This window comes from Camponotus vicinus, unplaced genomic scaffold, assembly GCF_025532165.1.
Source record: "Camponotus vicinus isolate PSW18456_S1 unplaced genomic scaffold, iyCamVici1.0 SCAF_2, whole genome shotgun sequence".
Lineage (NCBI taxonomy): Eukaryota > Metazoa > Arthropoda > Insecta > Hymenoptera > Formicidae > Camponotus > Camponotus vicinus.
This window is the reverse complement of record NW_028141956.1, coordinates 21876678-21895702: the sequence shown is the minus strand read 5'-3', so window position 1 is coordinate 21895702 and position 19025 is coordinate 21876678. Positions and strand designations below refer to the sequence as shown.

The 19025-nt window shown below is 31.4% G+C and overlaps 2 protein-coding genes across 9 annotated transcripts; one reads left to right on the top strand and one right to left on the bottom strand.

Annotated features, from left to right (window-relative positions):
• Nucleotides 1-2819: 2819 nt before the first annotated feature.
• On the top strand, nucleotides 2820-3761 carry LOC145967197 (uncharacterized). Its single transcript, XM_083091851.1, has 3 exons — nucleotides 2820-2934; nucleotides 3006-3242; nucleotides 3543-3761. The coding sequence occupies exons 2-3, from the start codon at nucleotides 3027-3029 to the stop codon at nucleotides 3759-3761; spliced, it is 435 nt and encodes a 144-aa protein (XP_082947977.1). The 5' UTR covers nucleotides 2820-2934; nucleotides 3006-3026.
• Nucleotides 3762-6907: 3146 nt separating this feature from the next.
• LOC145966711 (uncharacterized) lies at nucleotides 6908-17322 on the bottom strand. Of its 8 annotated transcripts, XR_014437138.1 has the most exons (10): nucleotides 17214-17322; nucleotides 15587-15667; nucleotides 13806-14655; nucleotides 12950-13204; nucleotides 12646-12834; nucleotides 12274-12369; nucleotides 9768-10000; nucleotides 9427-9701; nucleotides 7542-7683; nucleotides 6908-7352 (listed from the first exon to the last, which is right to left on the bottom strand). XR_014437138.1 is itself a non-coding variant. In XM_083091007.1 (7 exons), the coding sequence occupies exons 3-7, from the start codon at nucleotides 13146-13148 to the stop codon at nucleotides 9498-9500; spliced, it is 921 nt and encodes a 306-aa protein (XP_082947133.1). In that variant the 5' UTR covers nucleotides 13149-13176; nucleotides 15587-15667; nucleotides 17214-17322; the 3' UTR covers nucleotides 9007-9497. The 8 variants fall into 8 exon arrangements, 3 of the variants coding, with proteins under 3 accessions (XP_082947133.1, XP_082947134.1, XP_082947135.1); XR_014437139.1 differs by lacking the exon at nucleotides 13806-14655; XR_014437137.1 differs by lacking the exon at nucleotides 13806-14655 and having other exon boundaries at nucleotides 12950-13176.
• Nucleotides 17323-19025: the final 1703 nt, after the last annotated feature.

Genomic DNA, 19025 nt, shown 5'->3' with positions numbered 1-19025 from the left:
CCGACCAGTCGAATATCTCGAAAACCAAGCCCGGGAGAGAAAAATATTTCAGACAAAAGTTGTTTGGTTTCGAGGGGGCCATAAGATGGTGACAATGATTTGACCTTGAACAGTCATTTGAAGGTCACATAAAGGTCACCTTAAATTTCTTAAATGGAATACCCTATATATTTTTGAACATTCTTGTAGCTGACATCGAGAGCTTTCCAAAACACTATAATTAAGTACCTTTTCGTTAAGTACTTTTTGAGTTATGAGGCTTGAAATAATTTCTTAATTCTATATAAACCGTAAAATATCTAGTAAAATATTCATTTTTCGATTATCTTACCTTAATACTTTTACGTACAAAATAATGAGAGGAATCAATTGGTGTAAAGAAAACACATAGTTGTTTTGAAGAAAAAATATGTAATTTGCAATTAACAATTCCATATTTTTTCTTAAAAACAACTATGTGTTTTTTTTACACCAATTGATTCCTCTCATTATTTTGTACATAAAAGTATTAAAGTAAGATAATCGAAAAGTGAATACTTTACAAGATATTTTACGGTTTATGTAAAATTAAGAAATTATTTCAACCCTCATAACTCAAAAAGTACTTAACGAAAAGGTACTTAATTATAGTGTTTTGGAAAGCTCTCGAGATAAGCTACAAGAGTGTGCAAAAATATATAGGGTGTTCCATTTAAAAAAATTGAAGTGACCTTCACGTGACCTTCAAATGACTCTTCAAGGTCAAACCAATGATACCATCTTATGGCCCCCTCGAAACCAAACAACTTTTGTCTGAAATATTTTTCTCTCCCGGGCTTGGTTTTCGAGATATTCGACTGGTCGGATTAAAATGAAACACCCTGTATATATATATATGTATAATAAACTCATAATTTTTATAACTTTTAATATAATTTTTTTAACAATTATTAATATTATATAATATTTTTATGTTATTGCAATTTTGATGTACTTAATATTTATGTGTACTTATATATCTTATATATATGTATATATATATATATATATATATATACACATATATATGATATATAAGTACACATAAATATTAAGTACATCAAAATTGCAATAACATAAAAGTATTACATAATAAATAAATAATATATGAGATGATAATATGATAATAAATAATATAATAATATATATATATACAAAAATACAAATAAAAGTTTATTTTTTATAATTTAATGGATTTTTTTTACAGATTGCAAAATTCCTTATAAATCCATTCAATTTTGAACTATTCAACTATTGGCGAAAAAACAAACGAAAACTAATATAATAATGAAAATCCCTAACAGCACATGATATCATTCGAATATTCTATACTCATACTGTAAATACGTTACAGATGTAATATACTGAGAATAATCTCATAACATCTCTTGTTGTATATTATTTTTCATATATTCTCAGAATATACTTTGCATATCTCGTATTAGTATATTCTTTCTCGTATATTTTCAGGATATTCTATAATATTGCATGTGTTTCCTCATTTTGCCGCTACGCGCGCCACCAAACTCGTACTTAATTTTCGGTGAAATGGATATAAAGGACTGGTACTAACTCGGGTTCCAAAGTTTCTTCTTTTTTCTTTTTACTCAGTTTAATTTATAATAAACTGACTTAATTTAAAATTTTTCATTTGTTTAGTAGTTTAGTTGTTCTGGATTCCTTGTTGGGATTCAGAAGTACTAAAAAGATTATTTAAAATTAAAATGAGAAATAGTGTGCCCGTTTACTGCATTTATTAAAAGTATTTCTATTACATATATGAAATTATATTACAAGATATTCTCAGTATTTACTATTAACCAAAATAGCCGGACATTAGGGCATTCTTAATATATACTTAGTATATCATAGTATGTATCTCGAATGTTCTGAGAATATATGCATTGTACTTTTGCGATATTCTTCGAACATTCTCAGTATCTACATGTGCTGTTAGGGATGTAATAACTAATAATGTTCAATTGATTTTTTGCCAATAGTTGAATAGGCCAATATAATTTTATTGCAAGAATAATTTATTAAAAATAATATTGGAAGGTTCCTAGCATATTGCATGAATATTAATACAACATTGCCTTACAAGATTTCTGGGATGTTAATGGAATGAATTTGGACGAACATTTTTATATTATTGGGATGTTAATGGTAGGTTTATTAATCTTCGTGAAATGTTACTATCTTACAATTTAAGATTACCGTAATCTTATTAGAATGTTGATGTGCTGTGAGGGTATATTGTACGATTCATAATTATTACTATAATTTATAATTATTATTTCGATTTATAATTATTAATTATCCTATTATTTGAGTTCATTATCATTATTTGATTATTATCGTTTATTATTAAATGAAATGATTGAGTTAATAATATTTATATTAATATTGATTATTTTAATTTTATCCATTCTTTCGGCATTACTTTATGATCAATTGCGTTTTCTTATTTAATCTAATCATTTAGTTATACTATATTATTTTATTTTATCTATTTTATTCTGTTTATCCTCATTTGGAATATAATTTTAAATTTGATAATCATAATCTCCCTCATCCCTAGTAAACCCGATGAATGCAGGGTGACTGAAAAATACGGGAGGCATTAGAATAAAATAATTAAGTTACCCATCTCGGTATTGTAGTTTTCTATTATTTTGTAACCGGGGGCCTTATACTTGAAACTGTGCGATATATATCGCAGACGATAATTATCGCACTATTGATATCGTATACGTAATATTAAAATCGTCGATTCCTATTCTTGAAGAAACGTGAAAAGTGCAATATGACAATTTTCGTGTGAGATAATCTTACAATGTTGCCAAAGTGAGAAGAATATCTGCACCAATCAGAATTTATGCTACTTGACATAAATAAGACGAACGCACCCATAAGGTATGACATATAAGTTTTCTTACAAATTATAAATGAAGCAATAGTTAGGTTATACAAATTTTATTTTATAGTTTACAGTTTAGAATATTGAAATGACTACTGAAAAAGCAAACATCAGAACAGGGTATATAACTGCAGAACAAAAAGAAACATTGATTGAATTTATGAAAAAAAATCCTGAATTAAAATCGGGCAAATTTTCGGCTACATTCACAGCAAAAGATGCACAAAAAATATGGATGGAACTCGTCGAAGAATTGCATAAAATACCTAATGGAGCTGTAAAAGAGTGGAAACAATGGAGAAAAGTAAGTAAAGAGATTATTTATACATTTTTAAAGATATGTATAACGAACTCGTTTAATTATATAAATTATCTTATTATAATTATGTTAATTGTGTTAGTTTTAATTTATTTAATCTTTTCCTTCTGTAAAATAAAATTTAGAAGCGGATTATTAATATTGTTTTCTTGTGTAATTATTGTACAAATTGTATTAATCACAAATGTTGTTTTTGATGCGATAAAAAAAATAATTGTTGTAGTTAATATTTTAATATTAAATAGTCAAACTACATTAATTTAAATAAATGTTAATTTATTACAGACATGGCAAGATCTTTGTTCCAAAACAAAAGCAAATAATACTAACATAAAGACATATGTGCAACGGGGAACTGGTGGTGGTCCTTCTTTAACACCTTCAGAGCAATTAACACCTGCAGAAGAACAAGTGTTGGAAACATTAGATGTAACAGCAATTAATGGTCACGATAATATTGCAGAAACAAAAATATCATTTGTACGTACTTTTATAAATAATTAGGCCCTTAGATATAAAAAATATTTTTATATTTAAAGAAGTATATGTTTTGTGACCGTTTATTTTTTTTGATATTGGGCTGATAATTGTGGCCGGTGATTTTGGCCCACGGCACACCTTCGGCGCGATTTCTCTTCAAAACTTCAACTCTAAATCTGCATGGGCGCCAGGTGCGGGAATACGCACCGCTCTAATAAAGTCTTTGGACGATATACGATACTTAAAAGAAAGCGAAAGAATTTCAAAGCTATCGCGACGGATACTCGGCTAGCCCCGTATCGAGAATGGTAGAGGGGCGGTCCGTTTAATTTCCAATTTAATTAGGAAGGATCGAGAATACAAGGTCGCTGAAAATAACACAAGCTATTAAGATAATAAAAGTTAAAATATATTTGGCGTAGATAATTATGAACATTAACATTGGATATCAAATCGACGCGGGCGGTTGGAGAAGAAAAATTATACAATCGATTTTAGTTATTTTATCATCGGCAGCAACGGGCCGGTGTACGGGTACAAGCACCGCGGTATCACATGTCCAGCATTGACAAAAAGCGTTGAGAAAGTTTTTGGAATTCCGCGCTATGCGAGGCTTGTCGGAGCCTCGACAGCTAGGAATTTAGACAAATTTTTAATAATGATTACCGCACTACTCGCCCGGTTAATGTTATTTACCCTGCGTGAAAGAAAGAGAGCGAATTATAAAATTAGAATAAATAGCCGGATGCAAAATGAGTGAATTCTTTACACAATGAATTGGATTATCAATTACCGATATGTTACACGTTAACGAAAAGAATTTAGATACGACTCGATTAATTAATAAAAGACACACTAGATCAAACGCGAACAATTACTCTCTATGATATAATACACGGAATGCGAGTCGACGCTGCAACGCAATTGCCAGCTATCGAATATCGAGATCGCCGTATGTGTGTGTGAGCTCGTCGTACCGAAAGTTAACAGGCAAAGATTTTTACAAAATCACAATAAACGCAACAAGAAAGACAATTAATTTGACTGTCGGCGCATACTCGGGAGAGAGGGCACTTAATCTTACGAGAGCTCGAACAAAGTCTTTCGGCCGGCCGTCATACTCTAAGACGCAAATATCGAGAACGCGGGAAAAGAATTTCACAATAAATTTAATGACGGCAGCTATACGGCACCGACATTGTTCGAGCTAATTCTACCTGATACTCTAAACGATAAACGGCCTGATGGGGTCGACGCTCGTCTCACCGATGACTCCGTGAGGTCCTCGGCGCTCTCGGCATCCGCTCGAGAAAATCGATGGATTTGGGCCGTCGTGCTCCTCGCCAGTCCGCCGAACAGTGACGAGCGGAAGGCCCGTCGGATTCACGCCGGCAAGTTAATGTGTAATTAGGCCACTTGTGGCGCTTCCGCTACCCTCAGGATCGTCACGCGTCTCAATGAATCCTGCGGCCTTCAGGGCCGTATTCGCGCCTGTCGCTCCCTGTCTCTTCTCTGATTATTTTTCTTGGCCCTCCTGTTGAAGCCCGGTGTGAGGGGTTTTTACGGTAGCCGCTCGCCGTAACTATTATGGTTCTTCGGTAGCGCTTAATTCGGCCGCAACGGCTCCGTTTTCGGGGTTCCGGAGTTCGATCTCATTTCTCGGTCGACCTTCCCCGATTGTTCCTCGTACCTGCTGAGTATAGGGAGGTTTACAGGGGCGGCAGCGAAGTCTTAAATTGACGTTACAATTTTAGGAAAGTAGAAAGAGAGGTACTTAGCTCGGCGTTCTCCTTCCGGTCGGCACCTCCGCTCGTCCCGTATCTCTTTGTCCGGTCTTCTGCGCCGTGTCGAGTCACCGGGTGAGATTCCGCTAGCGTCCCCCATTACAGTAGCGTCTAATCTTAACATTACTATCGCCATAATAAAAAAAATAAATTTTTACGCAAGGGAGGCGGGTCTACTCCCGCCCCCAAAATCCGCTCTCTCTCCCTAAATCAGGGGAGGACGAGGGCCCAAAAATTCCTCCCGGTTGGATCTCGCGATCCTTGTGACGTGCCGCCAGGCGTCACGTCACAGTTTATATTTACATTTAAAAACTCTTTTTGTCTAGGAATTTAAAGATGTACAATATTTAGAAGACGAAGATAACGACGCAGATTCCACAGCAACGATGAATATGGAAACAATAGATGTAGATGTTTATACAAGTAATAAAGAGAATAATATATGTAATATGCAAAATTTAAATATGGAACAAAAAAGAAGAATGATAAATATAGAAAATAAAACAATAATGACTAATAATATACAAACACCAAAAAATACAATATTTAAAGATAAACAAACAAGAATAAGAACAATTCAAGAAAGACCTTCCATAGAAAAGGATGACGAACCTGCCAAAGAGGAAATATCCAACCAAAGAAAAAAAAGGAACTGTAGCAACTCTGCGATTGGCAAAAACAATGGAATATACTAATGATTTAGTACACTTAACGGGACAGGATCAAAAGATGAGGAAGAAATACTACAGAAAAAAAATAAAATTGATGAAAAAGGATATAGCAGTAAAAGAAAAAATAATAACTGCATTAGAGAATTTATCTAATGCTTATAATATTGCAGATATCTAATATTTTATTTACTTTTTAATTTTATTTTTGTGATATTTTTTTATTTCTGACATTTTTTTCTTTTAATATGTTAAGTGTATGTGCGTACGACTAAAACAAAATGTGATAATATTCAATATTTATCTTATAGATTATTGGAATATATGGCATACAATTGTTTTGTTTTTTATAATATTGAATATTATAATTAATTTCAATTAATAAGTTACAAGTTTTGTGATAGTATTCTTTTTATATTTGAGTATATAGATGAAGAGTATCATAAATATAAATAATGAAATCTCTAAAAAAGTCTTTCATAAATTACTTTTATTAATTATTAGTAGTTATATAAGAATTCAAGTGTAGTTAAAAGTTTAAAAGTTTATAATGTTTATTTTTATTTTTCCAGAATTTTGTTTTAAAATAAAATAATGTTTTGTGAGACTGATTTAATATAAATAAATAGTCTATTTTATTAATGTATTCACATTTAATTATTATATTACTTTGTATATGATGTATACATGATGTATGTAATGTATAAATAAAATTTGGTTATTACAAAAAATATTATTTATTATTTTTAAGTAAATACATTTTGAATTAATCGTTGTCGAAGTCTTCTTCCTGCAATAAGCTCAGGATTAATACGATTTCGCCGTTCATTTAAATTCTCATTTTCATCATTATCATTATTAATATTTAATCCAAAATCAATATAATCTTCTTCTTCTTCTTCTAGCAGTATTGGTACATTTTCTTCAATGCACATATTATGCAATATTACATAGGAATTAATTATTCGCGATGCTACATCTGGTTTGTAATGTAATACTCTATGTTTTAGTAAATACCTAAAACGCATTTTTAATAAACCGTTTGTTCTTTCTATCAACGATCGAATTCGTCTGTGTGCTACATTGTATGGATCTTCAGAAGAATTCGGTCGGATTTAAAATAGGTGTCATTAACCAAGGTCTCAAAGCATATCCAGAATCGCCTGTAACATGAAACACTTTAGTATAATAACCAACTTTAATATAATATATAGAATATATGAGATATATTTTCTTATTTTAATTTTTAAATAAAATTAAAATTTTATGTATCAATGAAAATATTGAAATATTTGAATAATTTTTTTATCACTAAACTTATTCATTAAAAATAATTAAAAGAATATGTATACCAAGAAGAAAATAAGTATGTCCACGGTTGTGTAATTGCTGTAAAATTGGCAAAAAATTACAGTTGTTCCAAATGTAGCAGTCGTGGATACATCCTGGATATTTAGCATTTACGTGAATTATTTTCATATTACTGTCACATATCTAGAAAAAAATACAAAATATATATGTAATAATACAAAATATATATGTAAGAATAAATCAATTAATTTTTTTTATTAAAAAAAAACATATTTTTATCGTTTACAAGTTAGAAATATGTTAAAAAATTAATAAAATAAAATTTTATTTATTAATTTAACAAAATTAAAAATAACGAATATTTTAATACAATATAGTCATTTATTTATATCAACTTTTGTTTAAGGTACAAACAGTGAGTTCCATACAACACATGTGTGCATTTACAAATATGCCTATACTGTAGTACTATAGTCAAAGCACGCATTTGAACTTTACAAAACCCAGCCAAAACATATTAATATTGAATAAATATTTTACATTTGATCTTATATATTAATTTTTAATATTTATATACATATACCCAGATAACACTAAACATTTCTATGAACGTGCTATGAATATTCTTTAAGAATGTTTCGAATATTCTATAAGACATTCTTATATATTTATAGTATGTTTACAGTATATTCGAATGGCACTATTTTAAATGTTTTTTGAATGTGACTAGAATAATCTATCGAATATTCTATGTAACATTTTATGTATATTTATAGAATATTCCATATATGTTCTAATAGAATGTTCTATAAATGTGCGTAATATATTACACAGAATATTCTATACTCATTCTATGGCCCATATTCTGAGTCCTCTTTTATTGATAAAAGTGCTTCTAAAAGTGGCTTGTAGCCAATGAAAAGACTTATAAGCCACTTTTAGAAGCACTTTTATCGATAAAAGAGGATTCAGAATATGGACTTATATATTTACATTAGAATAAAATAAATAGTCTCTCCATAAACATAAATTATTATTTTCAAAAACAGCTAAATTTCACCTTTTTACGAAAGAAACAAAAAATTAAATAGAAAATAATATAAGTTGAGAATGTTAAAGTATTAATTTTTTCTATTAACTGATATTATCTGCTTTTTAATTTTAACACTTCCACATTATCAATTTCTTTTGTATTTTAAGTAATTAAGTTTTGTTCTTATAAAAAAGATGAATTTAACTGCTTTTGAAAATGAACAATTTCATGTTTTTTAGAACTGATTATTTGATTATATATGTTACAGAAGTTTACATTATGTAATTAATAAATACATAAAGTAATTTTGAGTTTATTTTTTTATTTTAAAAAATAATTTTTAAAACTTTTTACACATATTTTTATAAAAATACATATAAACATGTATTTATTAATATTTTATAATATTTATATAAATATCATATAAATATAAAATATATTATATTTATAATGGAAATAATACTTTTGCATTTAATCCTAGAATTCATAAAATCAAAATTTTTTAACAAAACAGAATTACCAAAGATTATGTCTAAGTGTCTAATATTTAAGTATACATATGAATCTTAAAAAAAAACAATTTATAAAAATAATTATACATTCCAACAAAAGAGAAAACTAGAAAAAAATGATTATTGTTCATTTCTAAAAACTTGAAGTGTTTTAGAAATGAACAATAATCATTTTAAAAATTGTCAAATGTCATTTTTTATCTTTGGTACTTAAAATTGCACTTAAGTTGCACTTAAAATAAAATTATCTTTTACTTGCGAATATGCATTAAAAATAAAACTTCAAAATAAAATTGCACTTAAGTTGCACTTAAAATAAAATTATCTTTTACTTGAGAATATGCATTCAAAATAAAATTTTCTTGTACTTGTAAATCTTACGAATTTTTTTTTTGTTGACTGCTTCTGTCGTTCGATAGATTTTGCAAGCCAATATTTTATTACAGCCTCTATCATCGTTTCGGAACAGCCATGCATTTTTTGGTTTTTACAGCAATTAATATTGCTGAGCAAATTCGAAGATTAGAAAAGTTACGTTTTCCTTTAAAACCTATCCAACTATAAATCTTAGATAAATCATTAGATATTATTCTTGTTAATACGCGTTTCACTATCTGTTTATAGGATGTTCCTCCAATTTTTATAATTTCCGTTACCTAAAATACAAATTTCTAAATTTATATAAATACAATAAAAATGCATCAGTAAATAAATTTACTTACAAACTTTTTGAAATTATTGTCTTCGATTAGAAATTCTTCTATAGCTTCTAATTCTTCTATTTCTTTTAAAGGAAAATTATAATTTTTAAATATAGACTCTTCATTTGATATAATTGGTTCATCTTTTTCAGAATTTGCTTTCATCAATAAAACGCTCAGATCTTTTGAAATTTGTTTTTGTCTTAAATTAATTATTTGCAATTGTCGTAATACTTGTCTTTTGAAATTATGATCTGAAACAAAGTATTTTTATAAACATACATTTTTTACAATTAGTAATGTCCATTTTTAGATATAACAAACATTAATGGAAACTATTATTATAATGTACATTGAAGAAAGAATACACAACATCTAGCAAATATTTTTTAGTAAAAATAAAAATAGAATGTAATATACAGGGAGTCATGGAAATTTTAGCCCATACGAAGTAAGGAGGTAGATTGGCTCAAATTAAGAAGGAAAGACTTGTACTGTTTTGTGATATTCGCAATAATTAACGAAAAATTAAATAAAGAATATCGGCCAATTTGCGTGAGTAGAAGCGCGCGGCGACGAGAGTCGTCCCACTGTAATCCTATACCAGGCGCGCGGCGAAGCGATGGGCGGATCGCTCTCCGAGACATGATGATGGCGTGCGATATATCGCAATACCGCGCCGAAAAATGACCCGTCCTTTTAGTGGCGAGAAAATGATGCGCTATCATTTCCACACCACCTTGCGGTAGATAGCATGGTGCGCTTTTTTTATAGTGGTTTCCCCCATAGGCCTATTCCACTCTCAATTTAAATATTTGTGAAAATTGTTCAAAATTTTACTGTACGCTGAATGTATCGTAAATGTAAAAAATTGATGATGACAGTACCTTCACAAAAATTGATCCGTGGTTGAAAATCCCTCGATAAAATGTGTTGCACACGTTGGTAATGATACGGACGTAATCCATTACACGTAAAGCGTGATGTACTGCGTATCGCGAAAAACCAAATTCGTGTGCCACATGACGCATGCTAGTTCCAGGATTTTCATAAAATGCTTCCAGAATCCTTTCTTCATCTCGTACACGAAGACGCACTGCTGGACCGGTTATCCCGATATTATGCACGATACCCAGTTTCACATAATTATTGCACAACTCGTAAAACTGTACGTTCACTTGGCTCTCGTGCACGCCCGGAAAATCATTCCACGTAAATTGCGGCCGCGCGATAAGTATTTTCTCCCGCTAGCCCGTATGCCACAACATATCCGTATATTCCTGCAGAGTACACTTCATTTTTACTGTTAATTTACTACGCGAACACATGATTTTTACTAAAACTGTCTCAGCTCTCGCAGACTGTTGCCAGAGTGCATACGCCAGCAGCATGCAACTACAGCTGAGCGGACATGTGAGTGTAATCATAATGCGCAGGCGCCGAGCTCACACGTACGCTTACACTCGCATGTCCGCTCAGCTGTAGTTGCGTGCTGCTGGCGTATGCACTCTGGCAACAGTCTGCGAGAGCTCAGACGGTTTTAGTAAAAATCTTATGTTCGCGTAGTAAATTAATAGTGAAAATGAAGTGTATTCTGCAGGAATATACGGGCTAGCGGGAGAAAATGCTTATCGCGCGGCCGTAATTTACGTGGAATGATTTTCCGGGCGTGCACGAGAGCCAAGTGAACGTACAGTTTTACGAGTTGTGCAATAATTATGTGAAACTGGGTATCGTGCATAATATCAGGATAACCGGTCCAGCAGTGCGTCTTCGTGTACGAAATGAAGAAAGGATTCTGGAAGCATTTTATGAAAATCCTGGAACTAGCGTGCGTCATGTGGCACACGAATTTGATTTTTCGCGATACGCAGTACATCACGCTTTACGTGTAATGGATTACGTCCGTATCATTACCAACGTGTGCAACACATTTTATCGAGGGATTTTCAACCACGGATCAATTTTTGAGACGGTACTGTCATCATCAATTTTTTATATTTACGATACATTCAGCGTACAGTAAAATTTTGAACAATTTTCACAAATATTTAAATTGAGAGTGGAATAGGCCTATGGGGGAAACCACTATAAAAAAAGCGCACCATGCTATCTACCGCAAGGTGGTGTGAAAATGATAGCGCATCATTTTCTCGCCACTAAAAGGACGGGTCATTTTTCGGCGCGGTATTGCGATATATCGCACACCACCATCATGTCTCGGAGAGCGATCCGCCCATCGCTTCGCCGCGCGCCTAGTATAGGATTACAGTGGGACGACTCTCGTCGCCGCGCGCTTCTACTCACGCAAATTGGCCGATATTCTTTATTTAATTTTTCGTTAATTATTGCGAATATCACAAAACAGTACAAGTCTTTCCTTCTTAATTTGAGCTAATCTACCTCCTTACTTCGTATGGGCTAAAATTTCTATGACTCCCTGTATAATATTACCATATAGATTATCAGATGGTTTTACAGTTTCAAATGAAGATTTATTGTTAAGCACATGTAGAGGGTAACTCACGATATAGAGCGTTTTCTTCTTCATGATGTTTTCTTACTGTAATTGATTCAATCACAGGTTTATTTGTGACTGTAGGTTGTAATGATTGCACACCAACTGTAAAAGTTAAAATTATATTTTTCTTATTAAAGTATATATATTAAAGTATATATATATATATATATATATATATATATATATGCTAAAACATACATTTAGATGGTTAAGAAGGTATTGTTGTATTCGATACCATATCGTGTTCAGAATAATCTGAGCTTGAACTTTCAGAAATGCTGTTTAATTTGTGTTCTATAATTAGACGAAACATTCTATATATTGTCAAATTAAAATATTTTATAAAATATTTTATAAGTAACAAATGAGTAGTCTTACCTTTTGAGGTACATAACGAAATGTTATGTCGAAGGGTAGAATCGCTATCAAATTGAGCAACATCGTCTCCAGAACTTTTTTCATCAAAAAATCGTTTCCTTTTAATTTGTCTTTTAGATTCTAGATCTGAATTGAGATCGGACGAATGTTCTGCTTTTGCGCACTTTGCTTTAGCTTTCAGCAAATTACCTTAAACAAATATATCAAATTAATAATTTAATAAGTTAATAAACTGAAACAAAATATTCAATATAATAAAATGTAATAAAAAAATTATTCCAAATTCAACATTCTATAAAATTACCATATGTTTGTCCATTTGCTAATTGTCGTATCTTACATATATTCCATTCACCAAATATTGGCGATATACACGATGATATGGCTCGTGTTAATTTTGAAACTTTGTAAGGTGGCCAATAACAAATGTCATCGAACACCCAAGCAGATGGTACAGCCTCAATAACATTATCATGAAGGAAGTGAATTATCTTCCATTCCATAATCTCTACAGTTTTATTAAGATCGAATCTTATGATGCAATTTTATTATTGTTTTGCTAAACAAATTATATTTTCATTTATGTAAATAAAAACATTTAATTTAAAAAATTGTATATTTATTTGTTTCATAAATTCACAGAAACCATTGTTAAATTAAAAATTTGCAGAACCAATTTTATGTGTGTGTAATATTTAAACATGAAGAAGAGGAAAAACGATAAAATCATTATTATTTGGGAAAATAACAAGTTTGTTAATAATATCATTTACTAACCAAAATGAAGTAGAGCCAAGAGTATTTACGGAGTAAATATTTAATCGCGAAGACTGACATGGCTTATTAAAAAAATTACAAACATTTTCAAACTTTCTACCGATAACATAATAATTATTATTGCGTATAGCGAAATTATCAATAAGTACTACAAACTTATTTTTAAGTAAACAACAATTGTTTCCAATGTTTGTATTTAATTTAAAGTGTTTGAATGTACAATTCTTATATTCTTTTTCAAAATCATTTGACGGTAAAGGTCCTTCATTATGCTCTGTGCTAAACAATATTTCGTTTTCCATTATATCACATATTGATACTGTATAATTTTTTTCATGCAAACGACGTACAATTTGAGCTAATGGTTGATTTGGCTTTCTTACCAATTTCTTCAAGACTTGTAAACAATTTTCAAACGGAAACGGACTGAATGAATCCAATGTTCCATAAATCTTAGTGTCTTCCACTATATGTGCTAATCCATGCACATTATGAGAAATATATTCATAACCATAAATAATTTTTACTTGATCAATAAAGTACAGCAATAAGCTATTTGCAAAATCATTATATGTTTTGTATAAATCTTTAGATATCAAAATTCTAATCGCAATATGTAAAGTGAGAAAATGTAAATATTTATTGTATGATATTACATTCTGTAAAACTAGTGGTCCACTATACAATAAAAAAAATCTAAATTCTGTCGCTTTCCAACGCTTTACTTCATCCAATGAACGCGTTTTTCTAACAAATTCAATTGGAACGTAACTTCTTATCGATAAAAGTAAATCAGATATCTTTTTTATACATTCCTTTGATAATTTATGTGAAGGTTTTCCATTTAACCATATATTTAAAAGAAGTTTTTTTACAACGCCTAAACAAATGAGATGCATATATTCCAAAGGAAAATTAGTTACCATATCAAGATTAGGTATATCTTCTAATATATGATAGATACTCCATTATGATATTCTGGGTGCAACTTATGGCGAAAACTATCATTTGTTCTTTTTATTGCATTATTTTTAATAAAAGAGACTCTACCTTTTATGTATTTACCTTTTTGTATACACTTAGTACAAAAATAAAAACCTGAATGACCTTTACAGTAAGTTATGAAAGATTTTGCAGGAGCATCACAAATAAAACCTTTAATTGTAAATGGTAAAACTCGTCCTTGAAATACAAAACCACCATTTACTAGTTCTATAGCTTCTTTTACAAAATCTGAAAGATATTCATTAGCATTAGTGGGTTTTTCGTAACCATGGTAAATACCAATTACGGATATATTATAAGGATATTTAAATAAAGAACATAAAATTGGATAAATCTGACTACTAGAACTTTTACTAAGAGGTAATCCATCTATATTAACTAATAAATCAATCGATAATAATGTGGAAACATCCACCTTAGAAATTAATTTATCTATTGCAAACTTTAAGCCAAAATGTGCATAAATTCCTGGTTCTATATTTTTTGAAAATGTTTTCCGAAGTGTTGTCAGTAAAGTTCTAGGGTCATTTGGTAAATTTGAGTGAATAGGTATTGTTTTCAATAAACTTAATAATTTTCTTAATGATTCGTGAGACACATTATATGTAATCGCCCATTCACGTAAACCATGAAGAAAATTATTTTCTGCACTATTGTTTCGTAAATTAACATCAAAGTTAATAGTCGAAGATTGGTTATCAAAATTTTTTAAACTATTGTTGTTATTTTCCATAAAAATATCAAAAAAATTTTCATTAGAAATATAGCTTTCATTATCACTTATCTCGTCAAAGCTGTTACATTCATTACTACAATTGATTCTGCAAATTTCTGTAGAAGTAACTATAGTATCAGTACGTGTATTAAAATTATCATTTATAAGTTCATAACACGTGTCTGTATTTTTCTTAACTTTTCTAAAAAAAGTACGACTTTTTTTGCATTTAGGCATTATTTAATTTTAAAAACAATACTATTATAATATAATATAAGGCTAGTACCAAAATCTGAAATTGAAACAAAATTCAAGCAATTTAAATTTAAAGTGAAACAAATTTTTTTTTAAATGTATAAGAATAATTATAGAATTTTCTCTGGCAATGACATGTGAAAAAAAAGAAGAAATAAACTAATAAAGTAGTTTTTGATTTGTACTTACTTTTATGCTTCGTGTCCTAATGACCCAGTGTGTAATCACCCAAAAATAACGCAATATTATTAGAATATAGATGCTTGAACACTGTAATATAAAGAGAATTTTACATGAAGAATAAGAACCCCAATAGCCAAGTCTGCTAAAGCAGATCTTGTCAGGTAATCTGTTACAAATTTTTGTCGACAGAAAGATTACAGAATTGATGCAGGTTCTGATATATCATGTGATGTCGGCAGAATGTCAACAGAAATATAACAAAATCTGTTCACATAACTGGACAACAGATTATCAACAGAAACCGAGCAGAACTTGTTGATATAATTGACGGCAGAAACTGAACAGGATCTGTGCGGCGCAATTTTGACAGCAGATTGGTAACAAAAATCGAGCAGGATCTGCACAATGAAATTTGATATCAAATTGTCAGCAGAACCCGAGTAGAGCCTGCTAATGTAACTGACGGCAGATTGATGGCAGAAATGGAACAGGATCTGTGCGGCGAAATTTGATGTCAGATTGCCTGTAGAAAGCGAGCAGGATTTGCGCACACAATATCTGATAGCAGATTGACGGCAGAAGCAGAACAGGGTTTGCATGATTCGATAGTTCCTTCGTTTACCGCTATGTGATATACTTTCTCGCAATCAAATCTCTGTCAAAAATATATATAAAGTCGCGATTATTAATAAAAGATCAAAAATATAGTAACTATTTCTATCACTTTAATTTCTGACATCTGATACAAACAGATGAGATTCAGAATATTAAACTGATTGGAATCAATAGGATAAATGGTAAATTATTCATTTACTGCCTATTTGAAGCATAAAGCAAGAATTTAATTCTAAATAAATTACATCTCCAGTTTGACAAGTTACATTTACTTTTATCATTTACTTTATTATTAATTTAATTAAATTGAACTAGTCCTTCGTTATGTGAGAATAATTACGATATAACATATATTATTATACATTATGTCATATCAGAAAAAATTGTAATTAATCGATAACTCACCGATAATACTCTTATTTAGCACCTGTAATAATCAATTTTATTGCATTTATACAACATTAATATAAGTAAGCCCAAATCTTGTTCGGTTTCTGCTGTCAATTTGCCATCAGATTGCGTGCACAGATCCTGCTCGATTTTTGCCGACAATCTGTTGTCAGATTATGTTTACAGTTCTGCTCGGTTTTTGCCGCCAATCGAGCGTCAAGTCATGTTAACAGATCCTGCTGGATTTCTGCTACCAATCTGCTGTCAGATTCTGTGAGCAGGCTCTGTCAGCAGAATATAAGCTGAATGAGGACACAGTTGATGTCAGTCTGCTGATATACTTTGATTAAATCTGTTACCAGTCTGCCGACATACTGCTAACATTTTGCTTACGGGGAAAATAAATAGATACAATATACCCAGCAAACATCAAGTAATAGTTATATAACTGTTACTCGGTGTTTGCTAGGTATGTATTTTGTGTGATTTTCTTCAAGCATAACCTTAAATGTACTGAAATACATTTATCCTGAACTGTTAAAAGAATGTAAAAATATTACTAAAAATATTCTTAAGTTTTATTTAATATTTGATAAAATGAAATTAATAAAAGAAAAAAGATGATTACCTCTAATTAAAACGATATTTCATGTAAGACATATGGCAAACATAGCCAAACACTTAACGACACATGACGACAAAAGACAAACCCGCTCACGAATAATGGCCGCTTAAAGGCTTGTTCGTAGTGCGTATGGTCTTAAGGATTCTTTTACACTTAATTTAATTCGAATTTCTTGTATACTGCACATGCGCAATAAAATGTGCAATGAATAAATTCAATGAATATTCTAAGAATATTCTTCTCTATTAGAAATATATGATTTACGATTTTAACATTCTACGTATATTCATATAATATTCAATTCGAATATTCCAAAATTAAGAACATTCGTACTTTATAAGAATATTCATAGAATATTGTGTGCTGTCTGGGTACATTATACATATAGCAAAATAAAGGACATTAGTTCCTTTTAACAAATTAAATTTATTTGATATACATTGCGACGTCTTTTTATTTTTAATTTTTCGATCCTCCTCGGGTGTTGGAGAGGAGGATGTTAATGGGGAGCGAAAACGCCGTCAAAAAAAAGACACAAGGTGGATAGAGATACTCGCGCTCGGAGGAACTAAGATGGAGGGCGTTCTCGCGCGAGCCGCGGCGAAGCGAAGGCCGTCTCGAAATCTCGAAGATGGGCGCCAGATACGGTCTTTCACGTATCAATTCGCCAAATCGTCAGAATAACGCGAAGAACGTTAGCCTGTTTCGCCACGGGCCGACCAGCTCACCTAACGGTAGAGGGGCAGGGTCCGTTGAAAAGGATCTAGAATTATTTTATGCGAAGCTGTCGGTGATTACGAAAATTGACGAACACAACGGAATTTAACACACACGAGAAACGAACACTCAAATAAATTACGCGAATTTAATATAAAAGAGAAAGTAACAAATTTATTTAAATAAAAGAAATATAATAGAAAAGAATATAAAGGGAAAGAAATAACAAGTTCTAGAAAGAAATAGTAATAATGACATAAATTAGCGAGACTGAATTAACGAAATATAACTGAGTTTAACGTAAATGCGAAAATTTGAAATAACGTACAACAGATCGACAGCGGTGATAACAATAGCAATACGAAATCGAGATCATAAGACAGCGGAGATATTTATCGTCCTCCAGGCCCGTTTTTATGGCCGGACTTTGCGAAACCGAACGGCGTTTCGAGAGCGTAACGGAAATTTCGACAATCTCCTCGAGGACGCATTTAACAGATCTATTCCCTTTGTTACTCGCTCTTTTAATCGACAGCACTATGTTTGAAATGAGGTTAATAATTGAGCGATAGTAATCAAGCGATTTGCGAAGACGAAAAATCTCGCTTGCTACGAGCAAGATCGATTCGCTCGGAATTCGATAGCCGTCGGACGCCGCTTCGCCTCTTTTCGGCGTACCGCTTTCTATCTATGCGAAACCCTCGAATTTCGACACTTTCTTAATCTATTATGCACCGCGACACACTCCAACGTACGACAAATACCGCGCAATAAACGCAATTCGTACAAGTATCAAGAGCGACAAGGACAGCACGACATTTGCCACGTCGTCACACGCACACGGTCACACGCTCACATACACGCTAATTACAGACGAAAATTGCCCGGAGATCGATTGCGGGGATGTCTTACGCGGTTTCGACAACTCTTTTCGACAGCACGGATAGCGGACGCATTCCCCGCGATTTACCGCGCACGTGGTCGATATACGAGAGCCGGTCACTACGCGTTTTACGACACCCCGAATCCCGGAGAGAGACGAACGGTTCCTTATCAGCTACGGCCTACGTTACGATCGTCCTTGATGCCTCGGTCGCT

Bases quoted from the DNA above. Each gene is read 5' to 3' on its own strand.
- LOC145967197 (XM_083091851.1), top strand. From the start codon at position 3,027: ATGACTACTGAAAAAGCAAACATCAGAACAGGGTATATAACTGCAGAA. The intron at 3,243-3,542 runs GTAAGTAAAGAG...AATTTATTACAG, and splicing joins AGTGGAAACAATGGAGAAAA to ACATGGCAAGATCTTTGTTC.
- LOC145966711 (XM_083091007.1), bottom strand. From the start codon at position 13,148: ATGGAATGGAAGATAATTCACTTCCTTCATGATAATGTTATTGAGGCT. The intron at 12,835-12,949 runs GTAATTTTATAG...TATTTGTTTAAG, and splicing joins AGCAAATGGACAAACATATG to GTAATTTGCTGAAAGCTAAA. The intron at 9,702-9,767 runs GTAAGTAAATTT...TTTGTATTTTAG, and splicing joins ACAATAATTTCAAAAAGTTT to GTAACGGAAATTATAAAAAT.